A 22,043-nucleotide genomic window follows, 5' to 3' on the forward strand; every position below is an offset into this window, starting at 1 on the left:
GAAACAGGTGGAAGAGCAAAAAAACCAGCCCTGGCAGGGGGTTAAGCTCCTCTTTCCCAGCAGGGAGGCCTCGAAACCTGCGTGCAGAGCCCTCGCGCGTGGCTGTGCACGTGCGTGTGCGAGAGCCGTGCATGTTGATAGCACGAGTGGAGAACTGGGGTGGGGGGGGATGAGCTGTGCGTGTGGAGCACTGCATGCAGGCGTGCAAGTGCCACACACGCGTACGTGTGGGGGAAGAGGCACGCGTGAGCCAGGCGCCACACGGACGGCGTCGTGTGCACCCGCAGCTGCCAGCGGGTAGGCGCGTGTGGGGCTACACGCGAGTGCACGCGCGAGGAGAGCTGTGCACGGAGCGTCAGCACCGCACGCGTGTGCGGAAAGGCGCGTGCGAGCAGGCGGGCGTGCAAGAGGTGCGCGTGCGAAGGGCTGCGTGTGAGGAGCGTGTGTCCAAACAACAGCGGGGTGTGTGCGCGGAGGGGCAGGTGCGTGAGGGGCGGGGGGGGTGCGTGTGTGGAGAGGGGGTACGTGGAGAGGAGGGGTGTGTGTGTGTGTGGAGACGGGGTACGTGGAGAGGAGGGGGGTGTGTGTGTGTGGAGACGGGGTACGTGGAGAGGAGGGGGGTGCGTGTGTGTGTGGAGACGGGGTACGTGGAGAGGAGGGATGCGTGTGTGTGCGTGCGTGTGTGGGTGTGTGTGTAGAGCTGTGCCGGGGGCCGTGCGCCCGTGCGTGAGGAGAGGCCCGTGAGGCGGCCGCCCTGCCCGCGCCGGCGGCGGTGGCGGTGGCGGTAGCGGCAGCGGCGGCGGCGGCGGCTGCCCGGGGCGGGGCCTGCTGACGCATTGCGGCTGGAGCGGGCGCGGGGCGGCCGCCGGGGCGGAGGAGCCGGACCCCGGAGGGGCGGGGGGCCGGTGCCCGGGGCCCGTCCCTCCGCCCGCCGGCGGGCTGACTGACAGCGCTCCCCGCCCAGGGACTGGAAGGGCCGGAGCGGGGCGGGGAGGAGGCGGGGGAGCGGCGCGAACCGCCCTGCGCTGCCGCGGCTCCTACCTATTCATTCAGGCACCTAAAATGGCTGGAGAGAGGAGGTGGCGGAGCAGGAGGAGGCGGTGGTGAGGGGGGAGCCGCAGCCGTGCCCCCACCTCCTCCCCGGCGGGCCCCTCCTCGGCCCGGCAGCGCCCCCCGCTCCCGGCGAGGCTCGCGGCCGCCCCTCGCCAGCTCCCCGGCACCATGTCGGCCGGCCAGGACGAGAGCTCGGTGCGGGTGGCGGTCAGGTAAGCGGCGGCGCCGCCCCTCCTGCGGGGCCCGGGGGCCGGGCGGCGGCGGGGCGGGGGGGAGCGCTCCCCGCGGGCCCTCACGCCGCGGGTGACGGCGGCCGGCCGTGCCCGTGAGCCCCGTGCCGTGGGCCCGCCGCGCGGAGCGGCCGCGGGCGGTGCGCGGGAGCGGGGCGTGCGAGCTCCCCGCCCGCGGGAAGCGGCATCGCTGCACGGGGACGGCGGCGAGGGACATCTTCCCTGCAGAAAGAGCGTGTCACCTCGGCTCCTGCTGCTGAGCCGCTTTTTCCTCACGGCGGTTGGAAATAGCCCAAGGCAGAGTGGGGGGAAACCCCAAACCCAACATTCCGAGGTCTTTCCCGGTCATTTCTCTCTAATTCTCAGCAGTGACCCTAAAAATATTCCACCTAATTATAGCCCGGTGCTGCAAGTGCTTACTCATGGAAGTAAAGCACCCCTAGACTGTAGCGATGCTGTTTGCATCACGGAGATTTGCGAGAGTGGATCCTGGCAGGCTGATATTTTTAGAAGGATAAAGGCTGTTATCCCACGGAGGCTGTGTCTGACCTTACATACCGGGAGGGATGGGCTTCCATGAGGCTGCTCGCAGTAAATAGGAATAGGTATATGTAGAAGTCATAATGGGAGTGGAGCTTAAATCGTTTTAAAACATCAGCTAATTCAAATTACTTTTTTATCAGAGATGAAAATCTGTTGTTCATCAGTGAACTCTTGGCTCTTCTTCGTTTTCTACGTGAAGATATTATTTTATTGTTTGAAGAACTTCCAGATTAGCCCACGGATGTCTTTATATAATTCAAACATGAGGAAAAAAATTATATATGTATATATATGTGCGTGTATATATATATATGCGTATATATATCTATATGCATGTCAATATTTGAGTTTTGATTGTGATGCTGAATGACGATTTATTCATTTCCTTTGAAGAAGTTGCTTTATAATATCTGCTGGCATACTTGGAGTATTATGCTACAAGAAAGCAGACTTTAGGGGAAGGTCTGTATCTACCAGTGGGTCCTTGGAACCACTACATACATCTCACCTTGGTAGATAATTCAAGAGTTGTGCAGGAAGACAAAGAGGGTGGATCGTTTTTTCTCTGCAGGGCGTAGGAATAAGCGATGTTACTGCATGCTGTTGTTGGTATGTGCGTGTGGGGGGAACGGTTCAATAACATTTTCAGTAAACAGAGAAACACCGCCCCTGCATGATAACATGGGGTGTATGCTGCAGTTGTTCATTAAAGTCTGCTTGCCGATTGCAGTAACATTTTCTATGGGGAGAGATGCTTTTGTGAGTGGTGTTATCTGTTGAAGCATTTTTCACTTGAAGTACAGGGAGGTATTATTCCAAAGCATAATTAGGCTGTATTTTTAAAAAGAAAAATATGAGATAGGTGTGATCCTAAAAATAGGGTGTGTTACAGGTTTACAGACTGCTCTGTCATTTGAAGAAAATATTAAATATGTTCTGAGCCAAACAAAATAGTGATGTAGAAGTTCATTTACAAATACAGAGGTTTGTTGCAGCTAGGAATTAAATAAAACCTACTGGTGCAAATATGTTTATAGTTGTAGGTGTGTGATAAATAGATTAGAAACAATATATGGCAAAGAATTTGCAAAAGTGAATTAAAATCACCCAGCAGTAGCTCTTGAAAACAAACCCCTAATGTTACAAGGCATATGTCTGTACTATAATTGTCTAACGTCTTATGTCTGAGTGCAGTTCACTAGTAATGAAGAACTGCATCTTTCTTCCTTTTGGCAGATTAACTATTCATGTACAAGATTTCTTCCTCTCTGCTTAGCAATCATGAACAAAAGCATGCACATTTTTTTTTTCCCCACCAGTAGCTCTTTGTAGATGGTTTTTTATTATTTCTGGTTGTGTATTTTGCACAGTCCTATAATTCAACTGGTCTTGCAACTCTCTGTGTATCAGCACCATGCTGTACCGTGCGTTATGAATATTACATTCTGTTTCCTTGTTGGTTTTGTTCTTCAGTTCTTTTTGGGAATTTGAGCTTAGTTCAGTGATGATCTCCACTGTTCTGATGAATTAGTCATTGTTTTAGTATGTATGTTTCCTGAACAAGGCTTGCTCTACAGCAGTCCCAGCTTTTAGTTTGCAACCCCCGTGGTAGTAACTGAAGTAAGGTACTGCAAAGGCATATTGCACTGAACTTACTGCCAAGCTGAATTTGCTTAAACTTTAAACATAGATTATAGAATAGACATCACTGAAATTGTTTAGCAAATTGTTTTTCCAGACCCTGGTTATCTCACTTAATTGTATACAACAGGATTAAAAAATACTTCATTCTTTCCAATTAGCACCACTTTTAAGCTATCATCTTGTATGCTAATTGCTCCCCATTTTCTTCAGTGTAATAATGGGTTTGTGAATGGTGAGCTAAATACTCTGGTTTGCTGAAGCATGAAAGCTGAAAATAGTCTGGCAGGTAAACCAGTAACTAGTGTTAAATTCCCCAATTAAGAAAAAAATTCTTTCTCTCTTGTCATCTACCACTGAAAGACTTGTGGACTTACAGTTTTGATGATCGTTTGGGACTTCAACAGAGAGCTTTGCTCTCTGTGTGACTGTGTACAGTGTCTGTTTTCAGATAAAATCAGAGAGCCCCAATGATAGTTATCTAATCAGATGGCTGTTTTTTCTTTTAAATGTGAAAAGATATCCTTTTTGTAAATCTGAAATTGCTGTCTTGCTTTTGTAAATGTCTTTTCGGTATATGAAAACTAACTTTTGATGGGAAGGCTATGAAATGGCATAAATGTCATAGGCAACTGTTTCTGGAACCAACTCCACAAAAGGATGTAGACTTTAGTTCCTAATTCTTGTGTGTCTTGCCACTTCAGTAGTGTCCACAGCCAAAATACAGTGTGTAGGCTTCCGGCATGTTGGGTAGATGAAGTTCTCACCTAAAATTGAGGTCCTCAACAGCCAGCAGTCTCTGTCAGTATTGCATTTTAGAATCATTTTATGAGCTATCCAGGGACTGGAGGGGGTCACTGCAGTCAGTGCCCATAATCATTAGGTCAGAGTTATGTTTACTTTTACCAACCAGACCTGAGCTGTGTCATGGGAATTGAAATAGCTCCAACAGGAGAGGTAGGAGTTAGTGCCTATCCTCACTCCATATGGCTTGGAGCTGTAGGGTTAGGATGTCCTAGCAGTGATTATCTAAGAAGACAAGAAAGCTGGACTTTGGTCCTTTGCGTTTTTGGATACATGCTGAACAAGGGAACTCTTGGAGAGCAATAATGTTTGGATAGAGCTCACCGGAAGATTTGCATGGAGGACTACTATCTGATAAAGTATGGAAGGATGTCTGTTATTTGGATCCAGTTATGGAGAAGACATAACAATGTAGAACATTGAAGTAAACTTCTATCTAATAGTCCTCCAAAGGAGGAAGATGGCCTTGATTCAATCTGAGTTCAGTGGAGGCCCCAGACATATAGATGATAAGCTTCAGTGTTGATTTGTAGTACTGCCTTTTAAGATGCTGTGTGAAAACAGAAGAAGAAATAATGAAGAACAATGTGGAAAGATGAATAGCTGTGGAAGCTGACCAGTAGTCAAGAGAAGCAAGATGGTCACTCAGACATGCTTGGGTGACACCTCAGGTGGAGTGGACAATAATAAGACATGAAGCGCCAGTTGGTGAAGCTAAAGGAAGTAGGGCTTTGGCATTGGGCACGTTGTCATTGTGAAAGGTGGAGCCCAGCTGAAACTGTGTTAATGGGCAGAAAACAAAGAACCAGGGGAGAAATGAGTTAGGGGATGGTGTTTTATAATCATGTATGTTTAACATCAGTGAGCAGTGAAGAGCAGGGCTGTGAAAGTTTCCACTTTTCATCATCTTCAGTATGTTTGTATATGTGTGCCTACTTCCCTACTTCAGCAAGAGTACCTTATGCTACTGCTTCATCTGCTGTGATTGACATCTGCTCTGTGTTTCATCCCTCAAGCAAAGAAGGGGAGTGTTGCTACCTTCCTCCTCACGTGTGTAGAGAGGCTGTGGGATCCGGCCACCCACCTCTTCTCTGAATCATCTAAAAAGTTTCCTTCTGGTACCCACCCTGGGTGTCTGCAATACATTGTGACACTGCTTCACAAAGGGGAAATGTTGATATTTGCCAAGTATGGAAATTATGTGTGCAAAATGCAATGGATCTACTGGGAAACTTCTCTAATAACAGTAGGAGTAATAAGTGTAGCTGATGAATTAAAACCACCCAGCTTCTGTTTGTGGTATTCCAAAAGGGAGATGAAGTACTTGAGAAAAACGTATTGATTACTAATTCAGTTTAGGGACAGAGATTTTTGCAACTAATCAAGCTGCTTGTGGCATGAAATCAGGATACAGTGTTCACTTTTGATATGGCAAATGGAATATGTTCATCCCTTGTAATCCTAGCCTTCCACTGCAAAGGTTTATTATGGGAACACTGGATTTCTTTTCATCCCCACCCCCCCCGTTCTTGAACTATGTGACCAGTTGGACTTTGGCGTTTTTTTCCTCCTTTTGCTAGTTCCTGTGTGGTTTTTTTTCTCTCCATACAGAATCTGCTGTTTGTTGTTGTCATGCCTCCCTCTACATTTTCATCTTTTGGATTCCCCTTTCCCAGCATTTTTTTCTAATAGCTTTTACACTGAAGTTGTTCTCCTCTGTGCTAGATCCAGCTACTGTTAAATACACTAGGAAAGAAGCAGCTGAGTGGAAGGAACCTGTCTTTTTTTGATAGGTGTGTTTTGAAGCACTTTGATGGCTGTTGAAATTGATTTTCTTTCTTGGGCTGCTGTTCTGCAAACACTTACAGCAGTGTTTAAGCTTCCTACAATGAATAGATCCTCAAATGTCAGATGAATGGTCATGTATGCTGTGGTATATATCATAAGTTCTGGAGGGCAGAGGTACTCATTTCACGCTTCCCATGCAGTGCTAAGCATTCTCATAAATCATTCTGTAACTAGATAAGCAACAGCAATAGATTACAGTACTATTCATTGGCTTCTTAAAATGAACCAATGTTTTCCTTTTGTTAGACAATAGTTATTACCCATCTGTAATCATGTGAAGCTGTGAAAGTTTTTTGGGGAAAATGTCTCAAAGTAACTGTATTAATGAAGTTCAGCAGTCTTATCAGTAAGCAAGTATGCCTCATCAAAGGAAAAAAAATGTTCAGCAGTATTAAATAGTAATTTTGGGGGGACATGTTAGGTGTTGGGAAATACCTCTTTTGGAGAGAGAGTCCGTTAGTGGAAAGCTACAAAAGTGATCTTGTTTTTTGAAAGCTCATGTTACATATCTTTTGTTAGTTTTGATATTTCTCTTTCCTCCCTGACTTAAACAAACATTCCCTTGTCCTTCACTGAAACTTTACTCTACCCCATCCATATGTTTTGCATTTTAGCTGAAAAAAAAGACATGACACCATCTGCCACTGAATTAATTCAGGTTTTATCATATCTGACTTGATCATCTGTAACTGATATTGCTTGGGGCAGGCTGAAATCTGTGATCTTGCTTTCTAGGAAATAAAATTCCCTTTCCACCACTCATGTGATGTAAACACAAACTCATTCTTTGATGGAGGGGAAAGAAATCCTAGTCTGACATTTCCCTTGATGTCCCTCACTAAAAGTTGGATATGTCTTGAACTTAAGAAGAGGAAAAAGCAATGAGTGGTGTGCATAAGTGCTCTGTTCATACTTGAACATGAATTATATTTCTAACTTGGCATTTCGCAAAATTTGTAGAAGACTTGGGAGTTTACTTCACATTGAAAATCCATTTAGTTAGTCAACAATTTCCATTTAATGGTGTTTTCTTTACTACTTATGCTTTATGGAGAGTTAGGAATTATATTGTTGGTCTAGACATTCCTTTATTACTGAACTCAAGGCTTCACATTTTCAGTTTTTCTGTGTGACTTCTCTAAGTTCTTCTATAGTAGTTGAATGGTCCTTGTGCTTAGGATCAAGGGAGCCTTGCTCCCTCTGCTTTCCCTTTATTTGCTTTAAGTGTTTTATAGATCACCCTTGGTGCCCACTCAGAGATGGCTGCTGGAATTCTTGCTTTCATGTTCTGTTGCCTGATTAATGCTGGGGAAATAAAGCCATTTTAGGTGCATTTTTTTCTGTTAAAGGAAAAGATTCAGCATCCTGCCGTATCTGTGGCTGCTGGAGCAGAGGATTTTTTGTTATGCTAGTATTATTCCTGCGTAAAATACTTGCAAGAAGTTAAAAGTATCATTTGAACGGGTGAACAAGAAAGTTTAATTAGAAATCAAACCAGATCTGAACAAGTCCAGCAAGAGTAACTACATAAGCTGTGCCTTTTTCTTGTGCTCTCTTTCTGTTCTCTAAAATTGTTTTAAATCTCGGTTCATTTTCTTCCCGTGCTTTCTCCTTTTTTCTCATTCTCCATGTTTTTTTCCACTTTTCCCTGGTGAAACTTTTCTGGAATAAATGTGTGTACTCCACTGTAACTAAAGGGAGAAATGCAGCCCAATATTTCAAACATGTTCTCTTGTTTGATGTGTTTACCATAGCAACAAGATGCAAATGAAGAACAGTGAAAGGATTTTAAGGTCAGCATCACAGTGATGCATAAAGAAGGTCTATTCAGTATATATTTTAAAATGCGAAAACCTGCTGATTCAGAGCTAACAATTGATTAGCATAAAACATTTCCTGGATAGACTCTGTATGGGAATAAGGAGTGAGGAGGGGGTACCATCTGGTCCTTTATTTTTGTTAGTATCGTCAACAGATTTGGTAAAGTTGGCCACTGCTGGAATAATTCATTTTAGTTTAAAGAACTTACACTTTAAGCATCTTTAGGTCTTTAAGTCCACCTAACAAAAATGAATGACGTATCCCTTGAGTCTGTTTACTGTGGAGTTTCAACACAAAAAGCTGAGAGCAACAAAACCTTAGTAAAAGGTTATGATATTATTCTACTATACACACCAATTTATATGCATTCAAGTCGAATAGTGCATTTCCATTGTTGGATTTAAAAATGGATTAAAGAATTTGCTGTCTAGGTAATTTTTGGTGTCTTGCTGGTGGTTCTTGCATTCATGCTGTTACAGGAACTCTGCATACTTCAGTTGGTTAGTAAATACCTAACTCTTTGCAGGATGTGTTAGATTTACTGTAGTTTTTCCATACTCGGTCTTAAGTACTCCAGGTTTCTTGAAATGCTTTCTGTTGTATACTGTAGCTTTGAAGGACACTTATTTTCCCTTTCATTTATGTTCAACATAATTGATCCTTTAAAACCATGAGTAAAACATGATTCTCAAGGTGGATAAGAGTTAAAGGACTGTAGCATGCTATAGCATGATGGTTCAACTACCACAGCTGAACACATGGAAGATTATAGCTAATAGGACTGGACAGAGAACGTTTCTCTTTTATGAGACATCTCAGTGGAAGAGTTTGATCAGTCTTATCTGTTTACCTAGTCTAATCTCATTTGGGGTCTTGAACAAAGGCCTTCCACATCTTGAGTCAATGCTCCAACCACTTGATTATTTTCTTTGTTTAAGCCTGTGTATTTTTTCATTATTTTCATTGACTATTTTTTTTTCTTCCCATTTCTAGCCATGTTAGTTGTCTTTTGCTTAATACTGCCAAAACGAAGTTAAGGGGGCATCTTAAGCTGAAAAGCTATATAGCTGTGGAGTATTAATATTCATCAAGAGACTACATTGAAGTATGTGACTTGTTAGCAATGTTGATTAAAAGGTTATGCAAGTAGTAGTTTAAAACATAAAAGAAAGGGTATCCTCTAGAAATATATTGCAAATAATGAAATATAGTCTTGCATAACTCTGGGGTCGCTAGCAAGCCTACTAAGAAATGTCCCATGTACAGTATAACCCTTAGTATTATATAGAAAGTAGGAACCCAGATAAGCCACTTTCTTTGAAGCATTTTGTACCACATTGCCCGTGAGACTGCATCTTCTTGGAATATAAAGATAGAAAGGTAGACTGACTTAAGAAAGATGTCTGTTTATATAACTTATTCAAAATATTGAAAATGAAGAAGTTACTTAACTTTGTTTTTCAAAGCCAACTATTCTTAGCATTCATGTTGTTGGACATTTTTTCCCTTTAATATGGGCCTAATTTGGAGATGAGTCCTAAGACCTTTTGTGTCACTCTGAGTACCTCATTATCCCAAGATCTTGGAGCTGCTAATCTGTCACTCAATAATATTGATTAAATATATTTGCTAACTGCAGCAGTGCCTCTGTCTTAGTATGAGCTTGATTGTGTCCTAGGACAGAATCTCTATGTCCCCATCTCCACCCCTATGAGGATATGAGAGGGCTATGAGTGTAGGTAGGTAGTCTTTTGTCTTTTTTAATATTGTTTTCCTGCTTTTTCCCTCCCCATGCTCGACTGGCACTTTGTGTATTGTCATATCAGAATTACGTCATAAGCTCCTCAGGCCAAAGATGTAGCTTCAAAGTCTAGTAAACACTTAGTGTGATATAAATAATACATGTTGTAGTATCATGAGAAAAGCAACTGCTACTAAAACACCCGAGCTAGTCATTACCTTCTATGAAAAGTGTTACAATTAAAAATTCTGTTTTGCTAAAGCATATATATGGCTTTGTTTCCCCTTCCCCCTATAATTTGTTTCTCTGTGAAGAGGAAAAAAAAAATGCCTGTACCAGACACTTTGATCTGTAGGAAATAGCCGACTACTCTTTTTTTTTTTTTTTATATTTGTTTTTTTTAACCTGCTAAGCAAACCATACATTGCTTCAGTTTTCACTCTACATAAGTTGTCCAGGTAAGTTTTATTTCACTCCCTGGTCTCAAGTGCATTCCTTTTGAAGTCTGGTCTTTAATTTTATGTACATACTAAATCATTATTTTTAGGCTCTGCCTCTGTAATGTGATGCCTTTGAATTTTTTTTTTTTTTTAAAGACGTCTTATCTATTCACATTACTTTGCAGGCTAGAGATATTGGTACCATCTAAACATCTCCTGTATATTCTCTTTCTAGTTACAATTTTATCATCTGTGTGAATAACTGGTATATTTGGGAAAGGTTGATTTTGTTTTATGAGCAAACTGCTTGAGACGCATTAAAGACCAGAAAAATATTTTCATGTTGGGTTAAGGGGGAGTAAATATCTGAATATATATTTTCTAGACTTGATAGAAAAGGTGAGGATTCTACTTTTAACAGTGTTTGAAGAGGTAGTAGGTCAGAGAGAAGGCCACCTGTTCAATCTATATCACTTGGAGTGTGGCTTATGCTTCTGTCTAATCTAATCAGTTGGCCCGTCACTCAGGAACAATAAAATTGCCATTTTGATCTTTGCTAGAAGAACTTTGAGTTCAGCAAAAGTGGACTGGTGTTCAGTGAGCTCTAAAAATGAGATCTGAAATGGTATTGACAGGGAAATTATTTGATAATTAAACATCAGTATAATTAAATGTGCTTTTTTTTTTTTTTTTTTGTACTCCCAAAAGCTTTAGGGTTTTGTTTTGTGGGTGTCGTTTGTTTGTTTTCTTTCTTTCTTTTTCTTCCCCACACATTCCCCAAAGTGATCTACATTGGCTGGTCATCTAGTCAACCTACTGTCTTGGCTCTGCGTTTTTGAAGCATAGCTGTAGATATATTTCATTATCATTGTTAGCAAAGCTTTTGAGGAACAGATGGAATTTTCATTGTTCTCTAAATGTCAACGAATAAAGCCTCGGTAGGCCCCAAAGAGGAAGAAACATTGTACCAACTGAGAGCTTCAGATGGAAGAGCTTTGTTCTAGGCTTGCAGCCCTGAAAGCAGGGCTGGCCCATGCCAGGCCAATGCTTCGATTGATTTTTAACTCTCATGACTGCTGCATGCTGAGATGTTTCTTTGGGAAGAGAGGACTTGTGTAAAATGGTGTTGGCCTACATCTTGGATGATACTTGACTGAACATAAAGGGCCAGTGCGCTCTTTGCTGCTACTGTAGGCAAGAATTCAAGTGATTATGAATAATATGTAAAAATTAAGCATGAAACAGCAGTGTTGTCTTATAGCAAAAGAAGGAAATTAGTGTATGTGGAAATTGGAGTTTTCATGTAAGGTGCAAAGTAATCCATACCCTTTGTTCAGTACTGCTGAAGTCTTGGCTGATGTCTAGTGTTAGGGTTTGGGTGCTGCAGTTCAAGAAAAATGTGGACTAACTGAGGGGAATTGAAAAGGGAAGGGAAATGACTGTCTAGAAAACATGACCGGTTCCATAGTGTAGGTATGAGGAGTGAAGATTGCTAAGAGACATGTGTCACAACCCAGACTGGACAGACCAGGGAGTCGTGTTTAATTCAAAATTCCCTCGGGCTAAATTAAGGTGAAACGACACCAAACGGTCAGTTAAAGATTTTATTCATGACAGAAGCAAACTGAACTGGGGAGGTGTGGTAGTAGGTGGCAGGGTTTTCTCACAACAGGAATTGGCATAAGACTACCTCTGTAAACTGTGTAACCCAGGGTAACCATATACATCAATTCAGGGAATAAGGAGATCCCTCCTGTTCAGTCATGAGGTTCAGAGCAGACCCCCTTGCTTTCCAGACTCCTTCTCAGGGAAGGGCCTAGGGGCGGCTGGATCTACTCTTAGTATCAGACTTGGTCAACAGTTTATGTCTTGAAACAGATGAGGTGTAGGGATTGTGGAAAAGGAAAAGGAAAGAGAGAAGAAGACAGAGAGAAAAAGGAAGAGAGAAAGATTTCACCAGCCCTGGGTCCAGCATTGGTTCAGTCAGCCAAGAGGTCCGGTTCTGGTGGGCTTGTGCAACCGGGGCTTCAGTTTGTGTCCTTTTATCATCCTTGCCCCTCCTTTGGGTGGGCACCCAAACTCGTCAGGTTAATGAGCAGTTTGTGAGCCTTTGGGCTTGGGGGTCGTTTGTGGAGTAACTTCTCCTTCCCTGTAGACATGGCCATTGTTTGATCTTTGTATCAGAACAGGGAGCTGCGCACTGTCCAGCACGCCCTCCCCCTCCTGTTGCTGATGTGAGCTGATGGGCTTTTCACCTTGGTTCCTTGCTGTGCAGCGTTTGTCTTTAAGCAGAACTTGCCCCACAACAATGTTTGAGACATTAACTCTTTCAGTCTCACAACATGTCTTGAAATACATGTCAATGTATTGACAAGAGTCAAATACAAAGTAGAAGGGAATAAATTGTTCTTCATGTTCAATGTGAAGTGGATAAAAAAGTAATAGGCTTAAATTACAGTAAGAAAAGTAAAAGGTAGGAAGAAGACATTTTTCTATTGTAAGGATGGATGTCCTGGAACAATTTGTCCCTGAAGATGTGGAATTGCCTGTATAGGAGACTTTTAAAAACATTTAAGCTCATAACTGCTGGGAACATTTTGGACATAGTTGATATTACCTTGGTCCGGAAAGGTAGAGTGGATGAATAAACTCTGACCTTTCCAGCTCTTTTCTATCCCAATTGTCTGTAATTCTGTGAAGCTGCATGTTGAGTGCCAGGACCTGAATTCAGCAAGGTTGAGTGATCCCATTCAGATGTCAGAATATGTTTACAGGGTTGTGACAATGTCCACATGAACAACAAAGCCTTACGGATATGGAAGGGTAAGCTTAGACTAATTCAAGTTTGAAGGGACCTCAGGACAGCATCTGATCCAACCCGCCACTCAAAGCAGGGTCAAAACTAAGTTCAGGAGAGGTTGCTCAAGGCTCTGTCAAGCTAGGTCTTGGAAAAACCTCTGAGGATGCAGATTCCTCAGTCTCTGGGCAACCAATACTTGACTATTCCAATGGGCAAACTTTTTTTCCTTATGGCAAGTTGGGAAGTCTCTTGCTTTGCTTTATGACCACTGCCTCTTGTCTTCCCAATGTGATCCTCAGTAAGGAGCTTGGGGCTGTTGTCATGGTAATCTTCTCTTCTGTATTGGAAGGGAGCAGGCAAGGCCTAAAAGCCAGGAAAATATTGAAGAGCTCTGTGTCTATGATCTGTTGGAAAGGGTGAGATATGGGGACAGCTTCAGCAAAGGGGCTGCAGGCTCTTCTCCAGATGAGTTCTAAATATGATAGAGCAGATTCTTGGGGGACTGACAGTCATCCAGTGGTGCTGGTGATACAGCTGCTATTAGGAGGTAATGTGTTGTAAGCATACACAGCATGAAGTACCAGGGGCTCTTGTTTGTTTCCATGGTTTCTATATTCTTTCTGTTCTGAAGTCTATTCCTTCCCCCTTATCCAACCCTTCCCTACCTGTCTTGAAGACTATTTCATGGTAGATGCGATATTGCTGCTATGAAGGCATTTGGAGTGATTTGGTTATGGGTAACAATCTGCTTTCCTCTTCTCCCAGCAGGAATACCTGGCAGTCACCTTCTGCTTGCATTTCCTCTGCCACAGTTTAAGCTCACTTATTCTTTTGGCCAAGCTGACTAATGAGAATAATTAACCTCCAGCACTGTTTAATGTTTTTTTGCTTTTCAGATGTTCATGCTCTCTTCAGCCATCTGGTAGAATAATTGTGTCTGTTTCCCTGTCATCCCCGCCCCATGACAGTTCATGTTTCAGTCTTTCAGTTTTTCTGGCTTGTTCAAACTATTTTCTGTAAGTCAAAGAAATGCAGATAATAGTCAGTGGTTTATCACGTGAAGCACATGATAATCTTGTGAATACAACCCAAAGCATCAGTTGCTTATCTTGGAACAATTTCTTATGACTTTTCGGAAATGAATTATAATTTGCGTGTTACCAGTTTTTGTCTTGTCTATTGAAAAATGGATTTTAAAATTTTATTTATTTCTTTGGGTTTGTGCATACGTATAAGGTGTGTGGAGCACTGGGCAAAGTTAACATTCAGCTTGGTTTGTATTGTTGGACGTCTGCCTAGTATTTGTGTAAGAGTTGTCTGGTTGAAGTTCAATCTGTTTAAAACAGAGGAGTGTATTGGTGGACTGAAGAAAGTGCTTTGAAGCTCATGATATCTGCATCACTTCAACATATATGCTTTCTGTTTCTCGGATTGCAGCTAGGAAATGCTACCGACTTTCAAGTTTTATCAGATATGTCAAGGAAATTTGACTAATTGTAGTCTAGCTGGATGACTGGTTTTTTTGTATGTGTATTCTGTAATTTATGCATGCATTTTTCATTTTAAGATTAAACTTCTTTTGGTCACGGCTATATGTCTAACCAAGGATTATCCAGTGGGGCAGAACGCTTGTAATGTACTGCACTGTTTTAGTGAAAATTGCTCTGCCATTTTGCTGCCTCCTTGGTACAGAGGGGAATTGTGAGAGGTCCTCTCTTTTGCTCAGAAGTTACATGAAATGGCATTGTGTTATTTTTTTCATTCTGATAATATAAACTAAACTGTAGGATCCTGACTGTTAACCCATTTTCTGTTCCAAATAGCAACAGTGCTACAATTTTAATTTTGTGTATTAATGCATTAAATGTTTAGTGATAGTAACTGTATTTCAAATACTAAATTTGTGAACTTGTTTTTCTTGAGTCACTCTTGCTGTTTTCTGTAAGGCATAGGGTTTTTGGTTTGGTTCTTCCTTGTCAGCTAATAATGCATTGGCCACTTAGTTGTCTCGCATTTCTGTAAGATCTGTCTCCAGCTTCTGAACATCAGATCATTCAGAATGGCTCTGGGGGTAGCATTCAAATATTCAAAACAGTTTAATGCATGATTTTAAGTTATGTTGTAACCCAGGGTTTCAGGTATTAATGCATTCAACACATTGTAAGACCTTTTCCCTCCAAGTCACTTTAAAAGCAAAGTGCAATATATAAATTAGATTATTGAGGCTTATTTTTCTTATCTGTTTGTCCTTTGAAGCTGAAAGCTCCATCTCTGGAGATCTTAAAAGTAGATGAGGGAAACACCAGAAGGAAAACTGCTAGGCTAAAACAAAGACATGGATATATTAATACGTGAGCACTAGTGTTCGTTGATGTAAAGTGATACTGGATGTATAACTTACGAGGTACTACTGGGAGAAATAGCTGAAAGAGATTTTTGTGTTTAAGTGGTCTGTCTCTCTGCTGCAGCCATTACCAGTGCTGGGAGTTCTCTGGTTATACTACTGCCTGTCAAGGTGGGTGATGCCGTATACCCTATATATATACACCACTGTACCCACTTCTATATGCCAGCATGAGAAAATGTCCAGCTAGGGCACACTGGCCATCTTGCTTCCAAAGTTGGAAATACCTAAATAATCTGTGTGACTTTGTTTTAGTTTTTTTTCTTCAGTACAGGGCTAAGCTACAAAGTGTTGGACATCTGCTGCTGTTTATAACATCAGGTCTGGTGTTGGAGTATCAATGACCCCATGGTGCTGGGGAGACTCCTATTGCTTATTGATCTAGGTACAGTTGGAGCACAAAGGTAGGGGATATCTTCAGTTACTTTGAGAAATAGCTGAAAAGTTTTGTTCCCAAAGGAAATGGACTTTTAAAGCTCTCCCTTTCTTCTCCCACAGCTAGGTAGGAATGACAGGGGGGTGTAGAGGCAGGGACTTTCCATTTTTATTGTGAAGTCTGAAAGGTTCAAGGACAGCGAGAGCTGTTTTCCTTCTAATCCACAAATCTCTCTGGATATCCTTATTATGTGCCATTACATACTGGAGTTGTTCCAGTTCAGTGTGCTTGTGACTGATGCAAAAATCACAGGAGAGCTACAGATTGTACAAGGACCTCTCATATGTGGGATGTAGGGTTTTGTTTTTTAAAAAGGAAAACCAATTTTTTTTGGTCAGGTTTTTCTCACTTGTTTGAGTCCTGGTCTAGTTTGTTTACTTGAAATTATTATCTAAGGTAGGTGACAAAGGACTTCAAATACCAGATTTTATTGTTTTTAAAAAAACCCCCACGGTTCCAACAAGAATCTTTAGAGGTACTGAAGCTAGCAGTTCCTGCTGTGACAGCAGGTTTTAGGTGGCGTGTCACTGCTGTACTATTTTCCAGCTGCTGAGTCTTTGTATTTCTCCATTTTTGCTGCCTTTGCAAGACCCCTCTGCCAACACTGCTGCTCTAGATTAGAGGACAACCTAAATGTGCTGCATTGCAATGGCTGCCTGGGAACACAGGGCTGAAGTCTTGTTACTCTAAACTGAAAACTGTTTGTGATACCTCCAGATTAGGATGATGATGGGTAGTATAGAAAAGAGACAAGAGATTGTGTACATTTTTGATCCATTCTGACACTGATAAGATTATCTGACATATTGTGTAACACTAGTCAACTGGATTTGATTGAGAATCCAATTATGTGTTTAGTTAAAAACATGATTGTATGTGAAGTACAACCAGTCCTGACCTCAAACTACAAGAGGCAGGGAAATCGTCTCCTTTCATTAGTTCCAGGTAATCCCGCTCCCTGTCCTGAATCTGTTGCTCACTTACAGTTTCAATTTGTCTTGTTCCCATTCTTCAGCCACTGGTTCTTAACCATTCCTAGACCACTGAATTAACTCTGGTAAGTATAGTTGGGAAATAAGCTATTTGTAATTTCCTACGGGCCCTGCTAATTATTCTTGTGATGAGGCTTACATAAGGGCTGCCCTGCAGTTGCACTTATTTGATGATAGAGTTCCTGTGTAAACAAAAATCAAGTGATAAGGCATGGGCAAGCAAAGTCTATAGGTGAAACCAAGGGAGAAAACAAACTTTTCTGTTAAGATTTTAAGGTGGTACTGTCTGCTTAACTGTCATGTTTCTTTTAAAAAAAGAAAAACACCTGACAGTATTTTATTAAAAAAATATTTTTTTTAAGAACTGAAAGAGCCTTCATTGCTATCATTGTTCCTTGCTTTAGCATTTCTTCAGCTTCAGTGGTGAAATCAGTTAAATCGTACAATTAAAATTTTGTGTAGCATGAGTTAGCAAAATATTAAAATTTAAAACAGCACAGAGATTTTTCTTTTTAGCTTTGACACTGAAATTGTAAAAGCAGACTGTGGAAGAATTAAAGTACCTGTTTTAGAGAAAACTGGAAATTCTAGAAAAAATAAATAGTATTGATCTACTATCACCCTTTTAAGACCTTGCTTAATACTTCTGGGCAATTTGTGTAGAACACAAAAGCTTAGGAAATTTTGTCTAAATATTCAACTTTTCTTTCTGAATATGTTACTTTAGCATATGCTGGAATAAACAGCCCCTCTTCTCCGCATCCCCCAAATGTTGTTTCTAGTGCTAAAGGAACTTATTTTAAGTGGAAACGAGGTTGGCCGAAACACTAGAGCTTTATTATTGCCGTATGATTTTTTTGCCCTTTGTGGGTTTGTGTTTTTTTTTTTTTTTTTTTTTTTTTGAAGTTTACTGTGAAAGCAGTGGTAGGATGTGGTTGAAGCTGAGTGCAGCAATGGAGTGAAAGTCATGTGCTTGTATAGGTGTGGGAGGCAGCTGCCTGATTCATAGCGGTTGGTGAAGCAGAGTTTGTAGCTTGCGTTAACATCCAGTCTTCTGACTTCTTGGTGCTGGTGAGGAAACAGTCTGAAACAGCTTTAAAGTTATGGATTAATATGTAGATTTAATATGTAGATATATCTGTCTGTAGCTTTTAATAAATATATGACCCTTTATGAAAGCTTTAAGCCTTAGTGTAAGACCCTCCCTGGCCTTTAGGCGCTACCAGTATGCTGTTACGGCATTATTTTGTGTGAACTCGTAGTTTTCTATTTCCCAGCAAAGTTTCTTGTTAGCTTAGGTATTGATCCTGGAAAACCTTGTGTGCACCTCCCTTTGTGCACTGTCCTATTAGGTCTCATTTAAGCCAAAGGAGCTTTTATCTTGTCTGATGTTAAGTGCTCAGAGGAATGAGATCACAAGTTTTGCGGCTGGGACCATAGCCATCTCAGTTGGTTTTACTGTAGTCCTGATATGAAAACAGTTACTGTAAGCTTAAATTTCTAAGGCAATTTGAAACAGTTTATTTTATGTAAGAATACTTGTTTTGAAAGCTTCTGTGCTACCTCCAGAACATGAGGGACTATGAACTCTTATGCAGACAAACCATAAGTGATTTGCATTGATGATTTCTGAGAGCAGCTGGGAAATGCCTGATTTAGGAGTCTTATGTGGCAATATGAGCTGATTTAATTCAGTCAAGACAAAGAAATGGGTTTTGACCCTGAAGAAGCTTGTCAGGACAGACTTTTCTTTCTGTCCCCAAGGAGCTGCAGCCGAGTGTTCAGCAGACAGGAAGGATCCCAGGATCAGGTGTTGCTGCTTTGTGTGCACTGGAGCTGAGGGAGACTGGCAGAGCAGTGCCCAGGCTAGCAGCTGCGCACAGAAGAGGAGGATTGTTCCTGAAATGGAGGCAGAGCCTCCCATGCCTGTAATGTAGAATTGAGAGAACTGCTTTTAATTTGTGTGAACTACCTTGCTGCATGCTTTATCTCTCTCTCTTTTTTTTTCCTTTTTTTTTAAGTGACTTTGCATTAATAGTTTTGGAGTTCTGGTTGGATTTGTAATCTAATCAGGGAACCTGAGCCCTAATGAAAAATTAAGTCTGCAGCTAGAACATGAAGCAGAAAGTACTTAGCCTCACTGTTATGCCAGCATAGATATTAGTTGTTTAAAGCAGATACAAGTAGTAAGGAAGTAGCTAGTTCTTTCTAGATTTTATTCACAGTGTGTATGTCATGAGTTAACTATGTAGTTGACTTGTGAATCTGTCAGTTTACATTGTGGTGCATTACCAGGGTGCACTTATTTCATGGATGTGCTCTGTCCTGGAGCTAAAATTCTGCTGAAATGCTATTACCAGTATTATTTTTTTTAGTGGTAATTCCAAACTGTAGGCTTGCTAGTGCAGCGAGGTCTGCATGCTAGTAGCAATTAAACCAGGTGAATGGTTCTATTTCCATAACGATTTCCACACTGAATTTGCTCAGCCTAGCCGGCAAGGACTTTCTACCTGCCTTAAGTGGAAGCTCAAATGTTAGAAAATCAGGGAGCCTTTTCTATTTTATATTTATCAAAAGTCAAGAATATGAAATTAGCTCATACTTTCCTAATGAGGTAGCGGAGTATGTTCTTTCACTGTTAGGTTAAATCTCCAGTGACGTGTTGGATATTATAGTCAATAAGTTATTTGGATAGTTTTAACTGTTAATGGACAACTAGTAGAAGTAATATTGAAGCATCACATCTTTAACTTTAGTCAGATGATAAGCAACAGTTGATCAGTTTTTAAATGTTTTCTTCAACTTAAGCCATTCTTTAATATGTGTCTCCATCTTTACATAGAGGATGTTCCTCTCTACTGGCAGTGGGGAAATTTAATATCCTAGGCAATGTGGAAGAAGCCATAGTAGCTGCAGCTCTTTGCCTGATGTGGTTATCTTTGTCTAAATCAAACAAATAAGAAGTTGAAATATTCCAATTATTCATATATTTAGTAAAATATGAAAATATTTAGAAAAAGTTTCTGGTTTATCAGCCAGAAAGTTATTTTCCGTGCAGTATCCACATTTAGACACAGATCTTCATTTTAATCAAATTCCCAATTTTCTGCCAGAACTGTTTTGTTAAAAAAGCTTTTGATCATGCTGGTTTCTTGCCTTTCTTCAGGGTAATACATCTGAGTGTGTGCTACAAGTGTTTTCTTCTGTGAGAACTGAAGGTGTATAAATGAAGAGAACTGGATTTGGCTGAGAAGCTACTACCCTGCACTTAGTAGTCCCATGTATATATTGTCTTGTAAGTCCTTCTGCACTTCGTGTACTTCTTAGATTGGAGAAAAGGCTGAGGATGTGAAATGGTGGCTGGTCGAAGCCCTTGGTGCAGATGTTGCTGCAGTGGGGAGCTCTCTTCCTGCTAGCCTTGGGATGTGAATTTGTGTGTGGAAACTGGCTTTCCTGTGAAGTTCCAGGTTCCAGTGGATTTTTTGTACTGATGATGTTGAGCAAGGCCATGATTGTCTTCACAGCAGTACCAACTGAAAACTTGTTTCATTAGTTAGCTGTGACCAGTCCCTTTCTTTTCACTTCTCTTGTTACTTAAGCTCCAATTATTTCAGGTTTCCATTGGTATTTACATATAAATGCTAAATATTCTTTCATTAACAAAAATATTTCAGTCTTTTTTTCCTGTCCCCTCTCTACCACATCTGAAAATCAGCCTGCAGTTAACAGAACAAAAGATTATGATTATGGCCTGTAGTTAATCCAAGTTTTGCACCTGGTTGAAACTTCATGAGAATGTTGTTAGAATCAGTACTAGGAGGCTTGCAAGCATTTCAACTGTTGAGAGACTGGAGAATAGGAAGGTGGGGCCTGGGGGAGTTTGGGGACTGTCAGTTTATATTTGCCTGAAATGCTTGCTTGCAACAAAAGAGCATCCAGCATCCTACTGAGCAATCAATTCAGAGCATGACTCAGTGTGGAAAAATGCTACCTACCGAATTTCTAGCATAGTTCCTGAATTACCCTGACTTTCAGCTAACTTTTTAGAGGCCTTCTTTTAAAGCATCATCTGAAACCAACAAAGAGCAGTGAGGTGGTCAAGTCTTCACAGGGCAGCTGAATACAGTGTCTCTGCATAGGAACAGGATGGAAGAATTCATGTCTAATTTTTGATGCTGTTGCTGCTAATGTGGATGTTTTTGCAGCCTTGCAAATAGGGTGAATAGACATGAAGGAAAGAATTAAAATTGGGGATTGACATTCAGACATATAAAAATGTGTAGCTGAACCAGAAGGGCTGAAAAAGGTGGTTAATATTGCTCCTTTCTGTTTTGCAAGTTTTAAAACAGATAGTACTAAATAAAGCAAGTGGGTTATTTTCCCTTACTGCATAGTTAGGATTTACCAGCTCAGAGCTTTCAGTCACTGCTCGAACAGTCTACCTTCTGTTTTGAAACAGAGCAACTTCTGTTCATTAGAAACAGTCAACAATAAATATGAAGAAATTTTCTGCAGTTTGCTTTGGAACTTGGTGGATCGGGTGTTATGGATACAACGCTTTTTTTACAAGGAGTGGCAGGAAAGTCATACAGTGGTTTTTGTTCCAAGAATGTTGCACTGAAAATTAACAGAGTGAAGGCACTATTCAGAACAGATTATTGAAACACTGGTTTTAGCTGTCTTGTCCCATTGTGAAGTGTTTGGCTGTTATTTTAGTAGCGTTAGCTAAGCAGTCATTTCAGTAATGATTAATGACAACTTGTAATTTTCTTTTAACTGACCTGATCCCTCCTTTTTTCTTTTATTGTATTATTTAACTGTAACTTGGGAAGTGGCTTTGTAGCTTTAGCTATAACAAGTATGTCAGTAAATTTGTGTTTGTTTTGAGTTAAATGAAGTTGGTAAAATGTAATTCTTGGACCTGTGGCTTGTAAGTGTAAAGCAACCAACTGCCCTAGTACTTGAGAATATAATATAGGGAAGATAAATTTTCTGTATAGAGGTGAAAGAAATGAAAACAATTTTCAGAGCTACAGTAGTCTTGGCATGAATGTGTAGTGACTTCTGGACTATAGCTCTAAGGGCTGGGACAGTAAGTGTATGTGTGTGGGTAGGTGGGTGTGTGTGTATTTGAAAAGCAAAGGGAAATTGGGTAAAGGAGGCAATAATTAAGAGTACTTCTTTGCTGCAGACATAGGAAACCCTTTTAACTTTGTTTAAAAATAATAGAGTACCTCTTCTTAAAAATTAGCCTATTTTGAAGAAGTAGTGGACTTCTAGAATAGACATA

The 22,043-nt window shown here is 41.1% G+C and overlaps 1 protein-coding gene across 2 annotated transcripts in view; it reads left to right on the plus strand.

The window, feature by feature from the left end:
• Positions 1 to 867: 867 nt before the first annotated feature.
• The window catches only part of KIF21A (kinesin family member 21A), a 93,848-nt gene continuing 72,672 nt past the window's right edge, over positions 868 to 22,043 (plus strand). Inside the window, exon 1 of one of the 2 annotated variants that reach the window (XM_030013843.2) lies at positions 868 to 1,265. In XM_030013843.2, coding sequence (XP_029869703.1) covers positions 1,222 to 1,265 — 44 coding nt within the window. In that variant the 5' untranslated portion in view covers positions 868 to 1,221. Of the gene's footprint in view, positions 1,266 to 1,856; positions 1,889 to 22,043 lie in introns of those variants that run through there. The other variant, XM_030013845.2, reaches the window with a different exon arrangement.

Source organism: Aquila chrysaetos, chromosome 5 (assembly GCF_900496995.4).
Source record: "Aquila chrysaetos chrysaetos chromosome 5, bAquChr1.4, whole genome shotgun sequence".
NCBI lineage: Eukaryota > Metazoa > Chordata > Aves > Accipitriformes > Accipitridae > Aquila > Aquila chrysaetos.